Raw genomic sequence first — 20361 nt, 5'->3', positions numbered from 1 at the left:
CCGCCGCGCTCGCCGGACAGCCTCGACGGGGACGCTCCTCCGTCACCCGGAGCGGGACCCTGCCCGCCCCGCGGGGAGGACCGTGCTGTCAGCAGCTCCTTTGCTTCCATCCCTGGCATTAATGGGGAACGGTGGCTGGGGAGCCAGCGTTCCCCATGCTCTGCTGCATGCGGGGCTGAGTCTGCCTGTGATTAGCACAATCTCTGATTTGAAATCCAGCTTTTTTTCCTTTTTTTCCCCTTTTCCTGGAGGAGTTCCCAGTCTCTCTCAGCTGCTGAATGCAGAAGTGCTTGTGGTTGTTCTTTGGACGGGGGGAGAGGTTGGGGATCCAACTCCTCGCTCGTCCCCAGACCCTTCCTCTGCTGAGCAGGGATCCGTCCCGCTGCCGTGCATGCCTCCCGGGATGCTCTGCCCCAGTCCGCAGCGGGGCTGGGAGCTGGCAGGAGCGGGGCTGGCTGTCCTGGCCCCATGGCCCAAGCATCGTGTGCTGGGACGTTTTGAAAGGTCTCTGTGCCATCCCCAGGGCAGGGAGGTCCTCCTCCATGGCGAGAGCATCCCTGGAGAGGGCAGGCTGGGATGCTCGTGGGTGCAGACGGGCTGTGCTGCACCAGGCAGGGTGGGCAGGAGAGGGGTTAAAACTGCAGGGAGCTTAGGGCAGGGCAGAGGGGGCCCAGGCTGCTAAGGGGGTCTTCAAGGGCAGGGTCTCGATGGGGACGATGCTGGAGCCTTCGCAGCTGCACTGGGTGGCCCAACTCCTGCATCAGCGAGGAGAGGGGCCCCGTCCCCAGCGTCAGACTGGGGCAGACCGTGTGGGAGGCACGGTTCTGCGCGGGGCTGAGCACCCTGGGGTGGCGATCCCCAGGATGGATGGGGTCCCCAGGATGGACGCAGTCCCGGTCATCGTACGCGGGGTCTTCCAGAGCCACGGCGTGGGGGCTGCTTCCTGCGGTCCGGGAGCGAGACGGAGCGAGGGGGGCTGCGGTGGTCGGGAGGCGACAGGGGAGCGTGCGTGCAGGGCGTCCCGGCCGGCATGGAGCAGGGCCGTGCGTGGGGGGAGTGACGCAGGCACGTGGAGGGAGGAGGTGTGTTGCGTGTGGGGCACACGTGTTGTTGGGGAGGCAGCGAGCGTGCATGGGAGCGCGCAGCGGGGTGGCTGGCGAGAGGCAGAGCGGCGTTGGCAGGCGCGCAGGCGGGACGAGACCGGGCGCGCGGGGTGGGCGCGGGTGTCCCGGGGGGCTGACGGGGTGGAGAGCGGGTGCGGGATGGCCACTGGGACCAGGGCATGGTGGTGCCCAGCCGCGGCTGGGAAGCTCTTGCCGTTCGGAGTGTGCAAATAGTGTCGGGAGGGTGTGCTGGGAAGGGGGTGCCCGGGGAAGTGTGTGGAGGCTGCCGGCAGAAGACGGGGGTCGAGCAGCGGTGCTGGTGTGAGTGGCGTGGGTGTTTTATGCCTGCGTGCGGTAGGAGGAGGGGTGCGTGTGCGTGTGTACGCGTGTGCAGCACACGCTGGGAGCACGAGCTCTGCACCGGCAGCAGGGCCACGCAGGGAGTTCGGACGCGTTTGAGAGAGCACCCGCGGATCTGCCCAGAGGGATGCTGCGCTTGCAGAGCGCTGCGTGTCCGAGGCGGACGCATGTGCCGCCTGCCCAGCGAGGTGCGTGGCCGAGCACACCTCTTGTGCCAGCCTGGCAGCACGTCGGCAGGGCCCGACTCGGCTGTGGCATCTCCCAGCGTGCTGGCCTTGGGGGCACTGGAGAAAGCTGGCCTTCCCTGGAGGTGTGGCAGCTTGTGCGTGTAGAAGAAACGTAGGGGGTTTTTTTTATACTGCCTTTTCCAAATGAGCCGGGGCAGTGCCAGTAGGGAGGTGGGACGGGGGAACCGACAAACTTCTCGTGAGCTGGGAAGAGGAGGGCTGTTCCTGGGACTGCAGGTCAGCGCTGGCCAGGGCACTCCAGCTAACGCTTCCTCTCTCTTTTCTCTTAGAGAAGAGACAGGACAATGGGCGAGTGTATTACGTGAACCACAACACACGGACCACCCAGTGGGAAGACCCTCGCACGCAGGGGTAGGCAGCCTGCGGGGAGAGCAGGGAGGATGCTTGTGGTTTCGGAAGGTCTGTGCGATGGGCTGCTGAGTGCTGAGAGCTGGCCGTGCCAGGGGACCGAGCCCCGAGACGGTCCTGCAAGCTGCAGTGCTGTGGAGGTGAAAACACTGAGAGCTGCAGGCAGCGCTGGAGACCAGGGGGATTGGGCATTGCGGGGCAGCTATCCGGCTTGTGGGAGCTGAGGGTAGAGGTGAGGAAATCCCTGTGACTGAGGAGCAGGCGACGAGGAAGACTGCAGGGCTTTCTGGGCAGAAAGAGGTGTTTTCTTCTCACCCTGTCACCTTCCCACAGGGGTCTGCTTGGGCTCCCAAGAGCTCTGGGTTGCGGCTCTCCGGAGACCTGGCCCAGGTCTCCCCCGAGACCACCTCTCCTGCAGACAGAGAGCAAAGCCGTAGCTTTTGCTGGTCCTGGCTGTGGCCAAGTGTGCAGCCCGGGCAGGGCTCCTGTCTCAGGGCGCAGGCGGGTGCTTGCTCACCCTGTACTATAAATCCTTCCTTTTGCCTGGCACGCAGCTGCAAATTGAAGGTGGTCCCCAAGGGTAGCAATTTGGAGGGCCGCGGTTCAGGATGACAGAAGCCCAAGGTGCCTGCCCAGTGACCCCTTCCTTGTCGGCAGGATGATCCAGGAGCCGCCGCTGCCGCCCGGCTGGGAGATGAAGTACACGAACGAGGGCGTGCGCTACTTTGTGGACCACAACACTCGCACCACCACCTTCAAGGACCCGCGCCCTGGATTCGAGTCTGGGTAAGCGCTTTTGGGCTGGGGTCCTCACCCTGCAGCCGGGCTGCACGCTGGGAGCTGGGACTCGAGCTGCCTGTCGCAGCTCGTGCCTTCCTGTGGGGAAGCGGGTCGGCTTTGTTGCAAAGACACCGAGTAGCGGATTTAGGGCCTCACGTTTGGCTCTGACGGAGGTGGGCTGCGCCCCAGAGATCTTCCTCCTGCCTGGCAGGCGATGAGGCTGCTGGGGCCGGGCAGCTCACACCTGGGCAGGCGGGGATGCTGAGCTAAGCCCCGTGCTGTTTTTGCAGGAGCAAACAGGGTGGCTCCCCGGGGGCGTATGACCGGAGCTTTCGCTGGAAGTACCACCAGTTCCGCTTCCTCTGCCACGTGAGTAGAGCGGCTGGAGGGCCCCAGCAGCTCGGGAGCTGCTGAGCCTCAGGGCTGGATGGGTGCATGGACAGCCTGACCCCGTGGGCAGGCGTGGGCGAGGAGAGCCGCTGTGCCAGCTTGCACAAAGCCTCGTGTCTCTCCTTGCTCGTAGTCAAACGCGTTGCCCAGCCACGTGAAGATCAGCGTTTCGCGACAGACGCTCTTTGAGGACTCCTTCCAGCAGGTGAGGACGTGCCAGGGCCGCAGAGCCCCGGGGAGGTGTGGAGGCGGCCCTCGCACCGGCCCGCGGTGACGCTTCCCCTCGCTTCTCCCCAGATCATGAACATGAAGCCGTACGACTTGCGGCGTCGCCTGTACATCATCATGCGAGGAGAGGAGGGCCTGGACTACGGTGGCATCGCTAGGTGAGTGCTGGCATGCCGGACCGCGTGCCTGCTGCTGGACAGGGCTGTGCCCTGCCTGCGGTGTGAATCCCTAACGGGCAGTGCAGGCAGGGGAGTCTGTCCGGCAGCTGCACTTTGGGGTCCCTAGCCTTTCTGCAGTGCCTGCTTGGGCAGAGGAGCCCAGGGGTCTTCAAAGGGGAAGCAGTGTGAGTTTTAGGAATGGTGGAACACCCTGAAAGCATCGCACCAACCTGTCCCTGGCACAGAGAGGGATTGGGGACCCAGCTGGGGCTCTCCTGCCACCTCCGGGGCATGGGGGCAGTGGGTCGAGCGGCCTCTTCTCCCTGCAGCCCACCTTCCCAGCCAACAGGCTCTGGTGTTTCCCGGGACTGTCGGTGTGTGCAGAGGCAGACGTGGGGTGATGCAGTTGCTGCAGCAACTGCCTGCCCCAAGGATGGTGTTACCACAGAGTGTGGGCTGCGTCTTGGCTGGAGGGGGGGTCCTGCGTCCCCACGAGCCACCGCTGGCTCGCTCGGGGCGTCTGCCTTGGTGCTGGGCTAACGCTTTCCCCTGCCTGCCTGCCGCCCTGGCATTCGTGCTGCCGTGCTCTCGCCCGCTCCTCCTTTGTGGTGCTGCTGCCCCCAGCTCTGGTGCAGGGGATCCTGCTCTCCGCCTCTCTCTGTGTCCTGCCAGTGGTTTTACCCTATGGTAGGTTACGTCATGCTGTTCTACCACAGGGTAGAACCACGGACGGGATGCCGGGGCTGCCTCTGCGTCCGAGGACTCCCGTCTCCCTGTGCGACTGGGGGAAGCAAAGCCAGGACGGTACCCGTCCCGTGCTGCTTTGGGCTCGGGATGGGGGTCCTGCGGGGAGCCTGTGCGGGGAGGCTCAGGGTGTGTGTGCACAGCTCGGGGGGGTGTACAACAGCGTGTGTGTGTGTGTACGTGTACGACAGCCTGGGTAGGACTGAGCCGTGTGATGCCTGCCGGGATCCCCGGTGCTCTGCGCGGGGCCTCTGGCAAACCAGGGTGTTTTTTGCCGGTGTCTCCAGAAGCCCTTCACAAACCCCGCAGAGCACCTCTGGGGCGGAGGACACCCTCGCCAAGTCACACCAGGGCCCAACGCTTGCGCCGGCACCCTGAGGAGACGGGCACCTGGTTTGTGCGGGGTGTGCTGTGGAGGAGCGTGGCTGTCCCCTCCGCCGGGGCGCAGCCCCCGGGCACCCCGGCTCCTTGAGCCGCTCGTCACCGCGCTCCCCCTTCCTCTCGCCCCAGGGAGTGGTTCTTCCTCCTGTCCCACGAGGTGCTCAACCCCATGTACTGCCTCTTCGAGTACGCTGGCAAGAACAACTACTGCCTGCAGATCAACCCTGCCTCCTCCATCAACCCTGACCACCTCACGTACTTTCGCTTCATCGGCCGCTTCATCGCCATGGTAAGAGCCCGGGGAGGTGATGGGAGATGAGATTCTTTGTTCGTGTCCCTCCCCACACAGCAGGGCCCTTGCAGGGGACGGGGGTGCTCAGCGAGGCGAGGGGCAGCTCCGCATGCCATGGCTGTCCCCAGCTCGGCACTGTTGCCCTCCTTAAGCCCCGTCTCGCTCCGGCGTGGGTCCGTGGGAGATGGGCTGTGGAGGGGATGCTGCGGGGAAGGCTGCGGGGTGATGCATTTTAGATCCAGGGGATGGCCGTGGGGCTGGAGGGGACCTGGTTTCCCAGGGGCTGTGTGGTGGGGATGGCTCCAGGTCTTTGGCTGCCACCCCAGGTGCTGTCGGGTCTGCAGCTCCAGGGACTATTTTTAGCCCCAGCAGTGTGAGATTTTCCAGCTGCCCAAGCCCCAGAGCGGCTCCTCCCATTTGTCTCGCGTTCCCCAAGGCCAACGTGCTGCAGGTCGCCTAGCCCTGGGCTGGCAACGGGGCTGGCAGGGGCTCCCGGAGCTTGGGGAAGGGTCCCTGGCCCCTGGCCCCTGACCCTGCGAGGTGTGCGCGGGAGGCGGCTGCGTGCTGCTCAGGTCCCTGCTCTGTCCTGCCCTGCCCTGCCCTGCGCGTTGCAGGATACCAATAAAACCCCAGACTATTACTCACCGCTGGGCTGTTCTAGACAAGCGTCTGCATTATTTTTGGCTGCCTTTGCCTTGGGGCTCCTGGAAGCCAGGGATTCAGGGAAGCCGCAGCACAGCTCTGTTTAAACAAGTGCTCTTAATAGAGCTGTGAGGGGAGAAGGAGACGCGGTGGAATTCGCAGTGGGGAGGGGAGAGGGGCTGCGAGCACACCCGCACCGGTCGGGCCGCCCCCGGGCAGCGCTGTCGGGGGGAGCCCGCTCCTCCCCACTGCGTTTGCCAGCCGGGAGCGAATGCCGCAGCTCTGGGACCCCGGGAGCGATTCCCTTTTGCCCTGCGGCTGCCCCAGTGGGGCAGCACTGTCTCGCCCCGCGGGTCTGTCCTGGGGTCCCCTGTGACCTGGCGTCACCTCCCCGCTGCAGGCTCTGTATCACGGGAAATTCATCGATACCGGCTTCACGCTGCCCTTCTACAAGCGGATGCTAAACAAGCGGCCCACGCTGAAGGACCTGGAATCCATCGACCCCGAGTTTTACAACTCCATCGTCTGGACCAAGTGAGTGCCCCGCGCTGCCTCCTGGCCTGAGCCTGTCCTGCCGTGGGGGAAGCAGCGTTCCTCCCCACGGCCCCTCGCTGCTGCCGGGTGCCTCTGTCAGAAATCACATCTCCGTGTCCTCCCCCAGGGAGAACAGCCTGGAGGAGTGCGGCCTGGAGTTGTACTTCATCCAGGACATGGAGATCCTGGGCAAGGTGACCACCCACGAGCTGAAGGAGGGTGGTGAGAGCATCCGGGTGACGGAGGAGAACAAGGAGGAGTACATCATGTAAGTGCCCGTCCTGAGGCCCCCGCCTGGCGCCTACCCCCACCGGCTGCAGGGCAGTTCTGGGGTGGGAACGTGGGGCTTGGGACGTGGCCGCTTCCCCGGGCTACGTGGCCTGTGACAAGTATGGGCTGGCGCGGTCGGCCGAGCTCCGCTGCGGTCTGGCTTGCTGCTGGCTGGGCAGTTGCCAGTACTTTCAGGAAAGAGGAGAGGGGAGAGAGGGTGAGACTTCTCTCCCTGTCCCGTGGCTGCTCACCCTGCCCGTCCGCCGCTGGGCTGGCTGGGGGCTGCCAGGGCCATCTCCTGCTGACGGTAAGCTCCAGCCAGGGAACGTGGTTTGCACCCCTCGACCTCCTGACGGCGGCGGGTCTGTGCTCAGGGCTGTCTGCCGCCCTCAGGTTTGGAGGCAGAGAGAGAAACCTGCTCGTGGGAACCGAGGGGAGCCCTGGTGATTTGCAGGAGCCCCTCTCCCCCTCCCCACACAACCCTGCGGCTCCCGGGGCCCTCCCCGCTGGCGGGAGGGACGGTGGGGGTTCCCCGTGCCGGGCCAGCGGTGCTGGCTGCCTGCCGACCGCCGTCTGCCTTCCCAGGCTGCTGACGGACTGGAGGTTCACGCGGGGTGTGGAGGAGCAGACCAAGGCTTTCCTGGATGGCTTCAACGAGGTGGTGCCGCTGGAGTGGCTGCGGTACTTCGACGAGAAGGAGCTGGAGGTGAGCTGGCGCCTTTGCTGGTATGGGGAAGTGGAGAGATACTGGTGCTTCCCACCCCGCTGCAGGCTGCCCCGGGAATGGCACGTGGTGACGGCAGAGCGCACAAGCTCCGCTCGCACCCTCTGCCCCTCGGCTCTGCTGACGGGGGTACCCCCGCCCCAGGTGCTCAGGTCTGCAGGGTGGCTCGTTGGGTCCGTTAGCAAGAAAATGTCTTGTTGGAGGCGAGGAATTCCTCCCAGACACCTCCATTGCCCAGTGCTGGAGCCTGCGCCTTGTGAAGCCCAGCACCGGAGGAGTCAGTGCTCCGAAGCGTGGGTGCAGGGTCTTGTTTCGATCCCCCTGCTGACTGTCCCTTGTCCCCAGCTGATGCTCTGCGGCATGCAGGAGATCGACATGAACGACTGGCAGAAGAATACCATCTACCGGCACTATACCAAGAACAGCAAACAGATCCAGTGGTTCTGGCAGGTCAGTCCTAGCGCCGGCAGCACCTCTGACTTGCTCCCCAGCCCTGGGATCATCCCCTGCCTGAGGCCTGGGGCAGGCAGGGCTGGCCTGGAGCAGGCAGCCTCGCAGGCTGTCAGGAAGAACGAAAAACAACCACGAGCACATGTGCAGCAAGCAGCATTTGGCCGCGGCTGGCAGAGGCCCCAGCGCCGCCGCCGAGGACAGCAGGCAGCACTTAGTGGTCAGCATGCTTCTAGCAATAGCTGCTGCTCTTGGGCAGGAGGATGGAGGGGGGTGACGTAGCAGAGCTGCGCCAGTTCGGGTGGTGCTGCTCCGTGCTGGCCAGGAGAGAAGGGGGTCCAGGAGGGCAAGGCTGGGCAGAGCTGCTCCCTGGAGAGCCCATGGGATGCGCTCGCTCGTCCCTGAGGATGCAGGACTAGAAGCGAGGGCTGGACCACGTGCCCAGCGTGCTGCACCGCGCCGGATTGTGTCCAGACCAGTCCGGGCTGTGGGCTTGGGGGTGACGGGGATCCCACTCTCCTGCCGTGTTCTTGTCGTAGGTTGTTAAAGAGATGGACAATGAGAAGAGGATCCGGCTGTTGCAGTTTGTGACGGGGACCTGCCGCCTGCCCGTCGGAGGGTTTGCAGAGCTCATCGGTGCGTGTTCCCGGGGCGCTCGGCTTGGGTGGGGGGTCCCGGGGAAGCGAGTGGGGGCAGTGGCCGTGCGCGGGGGCTGGCGGGTGGGACCTGGCTGTCCATGTCTCCATCACAGAGTGCAAGGCAGCCCGCAGCACATAAGCAGTGAAGCAGCTGCGACGCCCGAGCATGGTGATTTAATCCGGTGGCATGCCATACCCAAACAAATTCTTTAGCCGTGAACTGTGCCACCACAGTTAACTTTGTCAGTCCAGCTTGTAGTCTCATTTTGAATGAGATTGGATTTTTGATGTAATTTTGATTCTTTTGTGCGAGAAACCCCCTTTTCCAGAAAACCACAGTGTGGCATTATTCTGCTCTCATCATTTAATTTGCTACTTTTTGGGGCCTGTACCAGCCTTTCCCTTACTTTCCTGGAATCGGTGTCAAGCTAACCAGCTAACTTAGGCCACTCGTTTATTCTTGCTGGCATATTAGCCTTTTTTCCAGCCTCCTGGAACCTCTCCAGCACTCACAATCTGTTAAAAAGTGACCTCAGTGACTCAGACTTTCTGAGCCAGGTCCTTTAAAACTCTTGGATGGGCCTGCTCAGTCCTGTGGGTCTACGGATAAATAACGTTTTAGCACTTGCTATTTAACCATCCTGCTTAGAAGCCATGCTATTATCTCTCTATGACCTGTGAATAGGCTTTTCAGCTTTCTCCTTTCTTGTTTTTTGCACATCCTTTCTGCGAGGGGGTCAGAACAGGCAGCGATTGCTGCTATGGATTTATGCCCCGATGTGTCTGTAGGATCATAAGGGCATGTGACGGTGCGATCCGCTGGCTAACGGCGTGTCGGAGGGTTTTCTTTTTCAGCTCCTGGTGATGTAATGAGATTTGCTGTGCTCATAATTCACAGGCAGCAACGGGCCCCAGAAATTCTGCATCGATAAAGTTGGCAAAGAGACGTGGCTGCCTCGGAGCCATACATGGTAAGTCATTTCTCCTTGGCCCTGCTAGGAGCATGTGGGGACAACCGCGAGCAGCCTCAGCGGGGCTGCACGGGGCCCCGGGCGCCCTCCATCCCCTCCACCGTGTTCCCGTGGGAAGTAACTCCCGTTCTGGCCGTGCATCTTACCACAGCCGCTGTGCACGGCTGAGGCCAGAGGGGACCCCGCAGCGGGGAGGAGAATTGGGATCGCGGCACTATTCACAGCCTCTGCTGTCTCTCCAGCTTCAACCGTCTGGATCTCCCTCCCTACAAGAGCTACGAACAGCTGAAGGAGAAGCTGCTGTATGCGATTGAGGAGACGGAAGGATTTGGACAGGAGTGACGGAGCTTTGGCGCTTTCCCGGAGCGGGGAGGGCCCTGGAGCGCTGCCGGCCGCGAGGTCCTGCCTGCCGGCGCCCGCGGAGCCCAGCGCCGAGCCCTCTCTGCGGGATGGTGCGCGGGCAGCTGCGGACGCTGTTGCTCTTGTTCCCGTGCGAGATCTGCACTAACGCAGCCCTGGGGGAAACGGGTCTGCGTTTCCTTCCCCAGACAACTTTGAGGTGTGGCGGGGAGGTGGGTGCAAAAGCCTGGCTCCGCTCAGCTCGTGAGGGGCGCGGGCTGGCGCAGAGGGGACGGGGCGAAGCCCTGGGCTTTGGCAAGCAGCGCGCGGTGCACTGAGGCTCCCCGGTCCCCTCTCGCAGACGCAGTTAAACGAGATCTGGTTTCGGCACAGGCTATTTTTCCCCCTAGTGTTTTTTGCCTTTCCGTGGCATTTTAATACATGCAGGTGAGGAGGGGAAACGAAATGGCTCTTGAACCAACTCTCAGGTCATATTTGGGCCCTATCCTGCACCCAGCAAAGGTAACGGGGAACCCCCGGTCGCTGCTGTGGCCGATGCACCGCACGAGGGCCGGGACGGCCCCTTCCTGCACCAGACCCGTGGCCACCCGGACACAGGGCCTGGCCGACCATGTCTGTTGCGTGTTTTGATTTGCAAGCGTGTGGCCCCTGTGCAGTTATATTTAATAGTTAAGTAAGTGGTGTGTTGCTCGGAGCTGGTGCTGCACAGCAGCCCTGGGGGCTCCGGTCACGTTCCTGGCACATCTGGCCTTTGCTTGGTTCGTGGATTTGGCCCAAACTCCCTGTGTTTCCTCTGTCGCTGGCCGGGCTGGTGGCAGGAGCTCCCAGAGCTGCAGATGAGGGCAGGATCGGGCCTCTGCCCCTTGCCTGGATGCCACCTCCACTACTGTCCCCCCTCCGCCTGCCCCTGGTGTGCACGGGGGAGATGGACCCGTACGAGCGTTGGTATACATAGCTGTACATAAAGGAAGTCTATGGATACAAGACACTGCAATAGCTTTTGACTGGTAACCAGATAGTTTTGTACTGCACCATCCTGCCTCAGCGATGCCAACTTCTTGTGCAATAAACAATAAGCAGCTGCCGAGGTCTGTGTCCCTGGTCGGTGTGTCGCACGGGGGGACAGCCCGGTGCAAGGCCTGGGGCATCTTGGCGGGGACTTGGCCAAAGGGCCGTGATGGGTGCCCAGAGCTCATTAGCGGGATCATAAATAATATGTATTTTTTCCATTTACACACTGCGCAGGAAGGTCACTGCCTGCCTTCACCCAACCTATAATCACGTTTGGCTAAAAATGTCTCTAGGATGCTTTGTCAGAGCAGGAGCTGCCTCCCTGCGCCACTGTGTGAAACCAGAGCGGTATTGGTGGAACAAAATCAGGTGCAGGAGGCCAATGGCCACAGGCTGGTGGTGTTTAGTTAAAAAAAAAAAAAAAAAAAATCCAACAAAAGCAGAACTAAACCAACCCACTAGTCACATCACTGGGGGACAGCCTGCATCCAGTAATTTTGCTGTGACTTTGCTTTTCAGCAGCTGCCTTGGCTGCTTGGTTCTTTGTGTGGGTTTGGCTTTTGTTTTTTTTTTTTTTTTTAATAGTCTGTACTTGCACCGTGCTGTGGGAGATCCTTGCCAAGCATGGCACAGCCGGTGCCAGCCCCATCGCAGAAGAAATGCTTCCGTCGCTGCGGGCACCAGCATGCTGACGCAGTGCTCGTTCCCACCTGAAGCCCTGGGTGCTGCTCATGCCCTGGTCTGGGAGGTGGCAGGGGCATTGGTGGCATCTTATGCCTGGTAAAGGCATGTCTCCCTCTGCCCCGTCTCCTAGGAGATGCTGCAGCACACGTCCATCTTGCCCCTTTGGCCCAGAAGGACAGCGTGCCGTGACCTGCGCACCCTGTCCCTGTCGTGGGACAGCGATGTGGTGCAGGACAGCAGGTTACAGCCACGGCTGCCCTGGCGATGCTGCGAGAGGCCAGCCTGTTTTGGTGCCAACACAAGTGTTCTATTCACAAAGCTGGAGGAGTGAGTAGCCGCAGGCTGGCAGGGCGCTCTGTGCAGAGCCGACAGCTCAGGTGCCTCCCCAGGTGGGCAGCAAAGCTGGTTCCTTCACTGGCACAGAGCTGTGGAAGCTGTAACAGCAGCGACGTGCTGTCTGCACAACAGACAGGGGACAAGGTGCCTAGGGCCTGTGCAAATAGGAAGCAGATTAAATATACAGATGTCTATTTTGCATGAAATTAGCTAATTGTAATGAATTAGTCCAGAAAGATGCAAATACATATGCACACTGCACGCCTAATATGGTAATGGCCCTGACAGCTTATGGGAGGAAAGGAAGATGTTCTTCACAGTGTGGTAGCACCACACACAACCTCCCCTCATCACCAGAGCAGGATCCCAGCTTCTCTCCCCTGCTGTGTTTCCATCCCTGCAGAGCATCACATAAGCCAGGACTATAGTTTTACTTTTTTTTTTTTTAAATGTCAGGTAACAAAACAGCCAACCCCAATCTTGTTCCGTGGTGCTTCCAGAACTTGGCACCTCCTCCTACCTCAAAAATGAATTGATGCCAACAACTCAGGTCTCACACAGTAGTGAAAACTCAGCAACAGGTAAGAAAGACAAGTACCTTGAATGAAGGCTAACACAGTATGTGGCAGAAATCCTCAGCTGTTGGACTAAAAAAGTCCTTGAAGGCACACTGGGGGAAGGAAGAGTGGTGTGCTTAAAAAAAAAAAAAATTTCCCCCTGGCTTTTACCCCTTCCCTGTTCAGTGCTGAGACCCAAACCACCAGGCCTGCCCTATAGTAACTGCCTGCTCATTGCAACAGCTGCCAGTCTGAAAAGATCTATCCAGCCAAATTATGATGAACACAAAAAGCAGATACCAAAGTAGAAGAATGCAGGGCCATGACCATTTCAACAAGAGAAAAGAACCCAGCCTCAAAGTGATTTAGTTTACAAGATTTTTAATTTACAAATAAAAAAACTACACATTTTACTTTTTCTCCTTTTTCTCCTCTTTCTTGACATCACTCTTTTCCTTGTCTTTCTCCTTCTCATCTTTTCTCTCCTTTTTACTTTCTTCTTTTTCCTGTCCTTCTTTCTTCTCTGCATCCCTGTTGGCAATCTTGTTGTTAATGAGGTTGTGCAGGGCAACCACAGAGCGGATAAGAGAAGCCAGATAAACCACCACCATCTGGTCATTGGTCTTCAGATAAAAGGCCTTGACAAACTCTTGCAGGTTGACATCTGGTAACAGGTTGAAGACATCCTGAAGGTGGTAGATGATCTGGTGATTGATAGGGAGTTTGCCCACGGCTACTTTCTCTAGGTAGCTCCTGATGTCCAGAAGCTTGGAGTTCAGTCCCTTCAAGCCATGGACCTGATTCGTGATCCGCTGGGACAGAGTGCCCACCGTTGTATCCTTGATATCTCTGAAACACCCACAACAGAAAGAATCAGCATTGGAATGTTACTTTGCATTCTCATTAACAGCTGGGCATATTTGCTTAAGAGATCTTTCCAGCTTAAAAAGAAAAGCAGTCTGAAGCACAGCTGGAGTACAACTGAAATGAATGCTTCAAGTCAAGGAATGAGAATGAACTGATGTACGTTACAAAGTATATCTAAAATAGATCATTGTCGTATCCTGTGGTGCGCATATGTTCTCTTTGGAATAATATCTGTAACACCAGTTAGAGGGATAGAGAGAAATAAACAACAGGATTTCATACTGGTGAAAAGGCAATGTGGTTTGTATAGGGTGACTGCTCTCTTTTTCTGACTGGAGAGCTACAGACCCATCAGCAACACTCCCATTCAGTCCTGCTGTGAGGTACACAGCAGCTGGAGACGGTTCCAAACGATGCAATATTCCGCAGCTTTGATAGAATGAATATGTAGTTTTCATCATCTCATCAGTGGGCAGTCACACTTTTCACTAGCAATGAGTGAATATGCCAAGCAACACTGCTAAATGAATACGCTCCTAGAATTTAAGTAGAGTGTTTAAGGAGATCCGCATTTCCTCCAGGAAGCTGGCACTGGGAGATGCCAGATGGATCGCGTCCGCTGCTATGCACGTCTCGTAAGAACGCTTTCACGTTAAAGATGCTTACCGTAGCAAGTGTTCAACACCCACTTCCTCTGCCTCCTCTGCTCCGATCTCACTAGTCACATGCTCAAATGTCTTGGAGGTCGGAGTGCCATCCTTCGAGGTGCAAGGATACGGGAGACATGGTCAGACTGAGCACAGAGCTGACTGCAGGTACAAAGGTGCACGCTAACTAGCCAGTACAGATGCCCCACTGTTGGCATGTGAGACAACTAGCACAATGTCGCAGTGTTAAGATTAACTGATGCCTGTTTCCAGGACCAGGAAGAGGCAATGGGGCAAATTATGGCAAAACAGAGTATCGGGGGACTGAAGTACACAGATAAGGAGAGAAGTTTGTAAGTAAAACACAATGCCTTTTAAAACCACAGAATTTTAGAGTATGAGAAACTGTATTAATGAAACGAGCAAAACAGTTATATACAGTCCACAAGAAATCAAGAGAGGAAAGGCTCTAGTTGGATTTTTCTTGATTTAATTAGTGTTACCAACTGTCACAAGCCCAGAGTTGCTAGCAATTTCTTCTTTCTCACCCTCTGTGTAATTTTCAATTACTATATTTTGCTGGTCTAGGTACTGGTGGGTAGAACAGAGAGTCTCACTAAATATCATAATTATTTCTTTCGCAATACAACCTTATTACATTTTGGGATACCTTTGGCCATCCTGATATTTGCTCTCAGCCAGTTCGAAGCATGTATGCAGTTCCAGATAAAAAAAAATACTAATATGGAGCAATCACATTAAAATTGTAACTTATACACTGGATATTAAGGAAGATGTTTAAAAGATTCACAGGCTAAATTTCTAGGAATGAGTTTTACCCATGTGTTTTCAAAACCATTACCTGGACCAGTATACATCTGTAAATAGAAAGCACCACCGGGACTATTGTGAATTCACAAAACTAAGAACAAATCCTGCAGATAAAAGATCTACAATCCTGGGAGCAGCTTTTTCTCCATAGTGAGGGCCTCAGAAAGGCAAAAGGATCAAACTTTTTTATATACACCCAGAATGTAATTTAAATCAAACAACTGCAAATGAAAAGCTAAAGCTGACTTACTACCGTATGTTGTTTGTCTGCATGGTGCTGCAAGTGATTAGTATGTGTTGCTATGCCTGACCTACCTACTCAGCACTAGCAGGTGCACAAATGAATAAGCATGCAATTACTCAGAACACCTCTGCAAACAGGCTCACATGTAAAAGTGACACCTTAGAAGTGCTCCAATCTGTGACTTTCTTCATGGCCACGGACATGACAGAAACAGGTAAGAAGCATCTAAATCATAGGGACAGCTGGAGCTGTGGAATTCCTTAGGTCAAACAGTAACGCACAGCTTTTCTTCCAAGGGCATTGGTGGATGAAAGCTTTGGTTACAAATGCTCACATTACAACTGGGATTTAACCTCTGGTTTCAGCAGATTTTGGCTGCAAGTCACAGGCCCTCACTAGTGAGTGCAACGTCCCATATGTAAAAGGCAACTATGTGCCATGGGATGTGCAGCCTTCAGAAAATAAGGCAATCTGAACAGCCATCCTTTAATGGAAACCCTTTTACTAGGAAAAGGCAGAAAGACATGTTAAATAATACTCACATCGTGAACTTCTTCAACCGAAATATAAGCTTCTGTGGGCAGCCCCAGGTCCTTTGGCTTCACATCGATAATCACCAACACCTTATGGAAAAAGCAAATATTTCAGAAAACCAGGTTTCGTTCAAAGACTAGGAAAAAATACCTAAGTCAGGTCTTCACTTCGCAGCAATGTACGCTAGCTGCTCAGAGGTGTTAACTTTAGGCACTGTGAAAAGACTTCTATAGCTGTTTCAAATGACTCAGATCTGAGTTCCTCAATCATTGTACAGCTACCAGGTCTTTAACATGCTGTATCACCAGTAACAAAGGTGGGGCCAAGGATTCCCAGATCCCCCGTTTAGTAAGAGAGAGGGAAAAAACAACCCCAAAACCAAAAAAGTGCTGCACTTACAGAGTTAGGACAGTATCTTTTCATCAGTTCATTGATGGCGATGTCATTCTTGTGCAGTTTAGGGCCTGTGTGGTACCAACCAACTATTCTTTCTCTAGCTGAGCAAAACCAGAGAGGATTCTAAATCAGAATCGCATGGTAAGACAACAGCAGAAAGATTTAGGCAGAGACTGAATTAGCAAATCAAGGGTGAAAATCTGATGTGTGTAGAAGAAGAGTGTAAAGTAGGGGGAAATGAATTACAGTAGGCAAGCCAATGACGTGGCTAGTGACAAAGACAGCTTACTAATCGTACTTACTTATTGTAGCTTACTAATCACATATATCACTTTACTCCTAGGTTCTTAACTAAACTAGACTATTTAATATAATTCCTTATTCTGCAGATATCAGTATTTGACAGCCTGAAACTCTGACATCTAGAGATGCAAAAATTCTAGAAATGCAAACTGTATCATGAGAATGAAAACTGGTCCCAGGGCTAAGAAAATTCATAGGAATTGAAGTTATGACTGAACATTCAGCTCTAAAATCTCAAACTGAGCAGTAAAGACACTTCTTTAAAGTGGTGAAGAGCAATCAGAATCGTTACTTAGAAAATGTGAGTTTGTAATGTTCACATTCATGAAAAACTAATTTCAGGGCATATCGGTATAGAATGGGTTATAGAGGAGAAAGCTTTGAAATTCTTCAGAAATAATGGCATTTTTTGAAATCTGAATTATTCTGGAGATACAAAGCTGTCAGGAGACTTGGGAAAACTAGCCAGGTATAAATTAATGTGTTAAGAACACAAAACTACTTGCACAAATTAACCCACAGAAAACCATCAGTGAAAGCGAAACCATGCAAGGAATTAGCATGGAGTGGCTTCTTATGTGAGCAATTAACTCTCTACCTTACTATGAATTCACTTCCTCATAGACTTGAAAGTTTCTAGGAGCATATCCCTGACTGCAAAGAGATCTCAACTTACCGTTGACCTTCTTAAACATTCCATACATGTTCTCCAGATAGTCATGGTCTAGAAACCACACAGTATCATCCTTGTCATCCTCATCAAAAGGTACTGGGAATTAAACAAAATATCAATATTTAAGAATCCAACTTCCAGAATGAAAATTTTTATAGAGACGCTGTGTTTTAGGCTGTCTTTGGCTGCTAAAGGCAAGTGGATTTTAATCAGTTTCAACTGTTCTGCAACACTACGCTGCACAAGCTAACCTGCAGTGCTGGTCAATTATCTCAGGTAGAGGCTGTCTCATAATTACTAACAGTTTAAAACTGAGGAATGAAATGCAAAGCATTCTGAGGGTTACCCTCAGTGGACAACACCAAGCATCAGAGAGAAATCCTCTCACATACAAAAGTGACTCAATAGCGTGCATAGACATTTGATATGATAAACTGAGTATCCCAGCAGACTTTATAGCTTGTTGATCAACAGCAGTCTACTTCAAGAAAAATTAGTTTTCAGTGTAGAACACATCATCAGCACTTTTATAGACTACCAGAACACCATGAGGCACTTTAAGTCAGGACTATTTACCCTTGAGTAAACGACTAGTTATTTTATCAGTTAGCAAGTATACAGGCACACAGGCTCAGTTCTGAGAACAAAGACTGGTCTCAGTCTCAGTCTTTTAATTTACAGGTATAGTAAAAGCTTCATAGTTGAAAGGCTGTCAAAACAATAAAAAAAAAAAAAAATCAAACGGAAAAAAGTTATTCCAAACACTGGAAAAAAAAGAAGCCCACACTTGGGAGAAGAACCCCATATAAACTGTGAAACTCCATATATAAACTAGATAATTTTGCTTTGTCACAGAGTAGCCCCACGGGGAAGGAAATGATCTAACTAACACAAATGGGTCAGCAAAAGCTATGCATTCAAGAAGTACCTTTACTATCACATGTAAGTATTTAAGAGGAAACTACGTCAACACTATTAACATACTTAAGGAAAGAACTAGTATTTAATCGGACAAGATCTGAGGAAAAGAAGTAAAGCTAAATTATACATTAAATCTTTACACGACTAGGTAACAGCTACATCAGCACTGAGAGCTGTGATTTCTGTATGACATGTTGAGACACTGATCACTCAGCAGAGGTCAGCGAGTCCAATGCAGCAAAATATTCACCAGCATTTTAAAAGAGGTTCGGATCCACTCCCAAAACATTCCACATTGCACAATATTACAGGGAAGATGCAGCACAAGACTGGCTGGAATAGGTGTATTTTTGACAGCAGTTAGCATTTTTTTTTAGATATAGGCTGATTTGTACATGGAGGGAACAATCTGTGCTCTGGCAGGGTGGCTTAAAAAAAAACCCAAACGCGATTCATCTATTAAATAATTCAGTAGGTTTGAACAAGGGTAGGACACCCAAACTCACCTGCAAAACTGTTGGACACATCTAGTATTTTTTTCTGCCACGAGCCCAGCAGCACACCAACGACGCGTTTCTGATTTCCAACTTTTCCTATTCTAAATGGAAAAGACTGTCAGTTCCTACAACAAGAAGCCTGGTTCAGGAAAGAAGGTTAACAGCGGACCACTCGCTTCGCCTAATTTCTGCAAGTTAAACAGTATGCGGGTTGGAACGGAAGAAGAGGCGTTATGATTGTTTTATTACCGATTGTTAATTTACATCCAGAAAAAGGCGTTTCGGTGCCCTCAGAATCAAACCTTGTAACCCAGCGATGCAGAAAGAGGACTACACAGTCCAAAGCAGCTAACGAGGGGGAACGTGACCCAAAATAAGCACCGCTGCAGCCTCTCCGCAGGACAATGGGCTATAAAAAAGTGAGTAAGCTCTTAGACTGCTCGGTGTCATCCGCAATTTGCTTTCACAATAGCAGGCTTGTTTGCCTTGCGAGATTTTGGATTTTATTTTTGACATGAAAACCTCGCGTCAATTGGCGCAATTAAGTTAAACGAGGCACGAACCACACTAGGTGTTTACGGGGGTATGATTTATCCCCCCCTCAGCCAGCTGCAGCTTCAGGAACGGCCCCCACCGCTCCCCCGCTCGTGTTTTAAGGAGCGGGACGTTGTTTCCGAGCCCTCGGCGGGCCCGGGGACGGGCGCTGACGGCCCCCTCACGGCACCCCACCTCCGCCTTTTCTCCTTCCGAAGGCGAAAACAACGGCGGCGGCGGCGGACCGGGGGCTCCGGGGGCTCCCGCAGGCCGCGCTCCCGCCGCCACACGGGGATCGCGGCCCCCGGCGACCGGCCCGGGCCCGGGCGCGCCGCTCCCCTCACGGCGCGGGGTTCCCTCCGCCCCGCTCTGCGCGTCCCGGGGCCCGCCGCGCCGCTCCCCTCACAGCCCGGCTGCCCTCACGGCGCGGGTCCCCTCACGGCCCCGGCTCCCCTCACGGCCCGGCCCGGCCCGTGACCGTGACTCAGCGCCGCGGACGCCGCGCCCGTCCGGCCCCACCTGTTGAAGTGATCGACGACGCTGAGCAGCACCAGCGGGTGCACCACCACCCGGTCCACCGCCAGCTCCGGCATGGCGCCCGCCCGGCCCCGCTCCGCCGCCAGCCCGGCCCGACAGACCGCCCGCCCGCCGGCCCAGCCCGCACCAGGCCCGCTCCCCGCCGCGCGGCCCCTCTCCCAGCCTGCCCCGCTTCGGGGCGGGGCCACCGCCGCCATCTTTAAGAGGTCGGCGGCAGCAGGACACCATCTTGGAGAGGTCGCGGGAGACGGACGCGCCGCCGCCATCTTGGGAAGGTGCGTCTCCGCTGTCGGTAGCGCGGCACCATCTTGGGGAAGTCGGGTCGCTCCGCCCGGAGGTGAGGGGCGGGACGGCGGAGCAGGGAGGCGGGCAGCCGGCGAGCGGCACCTCGCCTGGGGGTCTCCGGGGGTGCTGGTCTCCCTTCCCCGTAGCTGCGCCTCGGCGCGCCCCGCCTGAGGGAGGGCGGCTGCGGGGCTGGTTCCTGTCAGCGGGGGTCTGAGGCGGCAGGGTCGGAGGGAGGCGGGCAGCCCCGCCGAGCCGCGTCAGGCGCCAGCCGGCGGGTCCCTCGTTCACCTGCTGACTAAATGGCCTGCGAGAGCGTTTGCCCCATAATCCTTCCAGGGACAGTGGTTTCAGGGGCTGGCCAGCCTTTCCCGGCTCCCGCTGCTGCTCTTCTGGAAGATGAGTGTGGCATTTGCCTTTTTCCAGTTGTCGGGAACATCGCCTAATCACCATGACCTTTCAAAAAATGAGAGAGCTGCCTCAGAACGATCTCGTAATCTTATTACCACTAGACTGCAGATTTAAAATGCAGGGGTGCCGTCTTCTAATCTTGACAGAGAGTGAAAGCGCTAATAGTACATACAGGGCGGTATCCTGACCTTAGCTGCGTACTCTGCCTTCGCTTCTGTGTCTGCCTCTGCAACTTCGGCAGTTGTTGCAGCCCGGGCTGGAAGAACTCCATCCCCCTGCCTCTCATTCGGAGCTTTGGGTAACTTCAGGGTTCCCAGTACTGTGGTGATAAAAGCCTATGCAAATAGGCAGAAGTCTTTATTACTGTTAGTGTTTGCTTTCTTCCGAGGGGACTGTGTTAGGCTAATGTGTTTTGTTTTGTAAGCAAACCCAACATCCTTCAGCCTCTCTTATTTTGTAAACGTATTTCCTCTCT

General features: G+C 55.4%; 2 protein-coding genes across 7 annotated transcripts in view; one reads left to right on the top strand and one right to left on the bottom strand.

Annotated features, from left to right (window-relative positions):
- WWP2 (WW domain containing E3 ubiquitin protein ligase 2) overlaps window positions 1-10708 on the top strand; it is a 43932-nt gene extending 33224 nt beyond the window's left edge. For 5 of the 6 annotated variants that reach the window (XM_030025457.2, XM_030025459.2, XM_030025458.2 and 2 more), the window contains 13 exons: window positions 1981-2062; window positions 2717-2845; window positions 3130-3208; window positions 3363-3434; window positions 3527-3615; window positions 4870-5029; window positions 6075-6208; window positions 6336-6476; window positions 7064-7184; window positions 7548-7652; window positions 8192-8288; window positions 9189-9261; window positions 9504-10708. In XM_030025457.2, the coding sequence (XP_029881317.1) occupies window positions 1981-2062; window positions 2717-2845; window positions 3130-3208; window positions 3363-3434; window positions 3527-3615; window positions 4870-5029; window positions 6075-6208; window positions 6336-6476; window positions 7064-7184; window positions 7548-7652; window positions 8192-8288; window positions 9189-9261; window positions 9504-9603 (1382 nt within the window). In that variant the 3' untranslated portion in view covers window positions 9604-10708. The remainder of the gene's footprint in view (window positions 1-1980; window positions 2063-2716; window positions 2846-3129; window positions 3209-3362; window positions 3435-3526; window positions 3616-4869; window positions 5030-6074; window positions 6209-6335; window positions 6477-7063; window positions 7185-7547; window positions 7653-8191; window positions 8289-9188; window positions 9262-9503) is intronic. The other variant, XM_030025462.1, reaches the window with a different exon arrangement.
- A 1865-nt stretch (window positions 10709-12573) lies between these two features.
- Window positions 12574-19339, bottom strand: PSMD7 (proteasome 26S subunit, non-ATPase 7). The gene is made up of 7 exons (XM_030025464.1): window positions 19176-19339; window positions 18132-18223; window positions 16708-16800; window positions 15732-15829; window positions 15341-15421; window positions 13743-13834; window positions 12574-13058 (listed from the first exon to the last, which is right to left on the bottom strand). The coding sequence occupies exons 1-7, from the start codon at window positions 19247-19249 to the stop codon at window positions 12620-12622; spliced, it is 969 nt and encodes a 322-aa protein (XP_029881324.1). The 5' UTR covers window positions 19250-19339; the 3' UTR covers window positions 12574-12619.
- Between the last annotated feature and the right edge of the window lie 1022 nt (window positions 19340-20361).

Source organism: Aquila chrysaetos, chromosome 9, assembly GCF_900496995.4.
Source record: "Aquila chrysaetos chrysaetos chromosome 9, bAquChr1.4, whole genome shotgun sequence".
Classification (NCBI taxonomy): domain Eukaryota; kingdom Metazoa; phylum Chordata; class Aves; order Accipitriformes; family Accipitridae; genus Aquila; species Aquila chrysaetos.
Note: the sequence above shows the minus strand (reverse complement) of the source record. Positions and strands in the feature narration are given on the sequence as shown.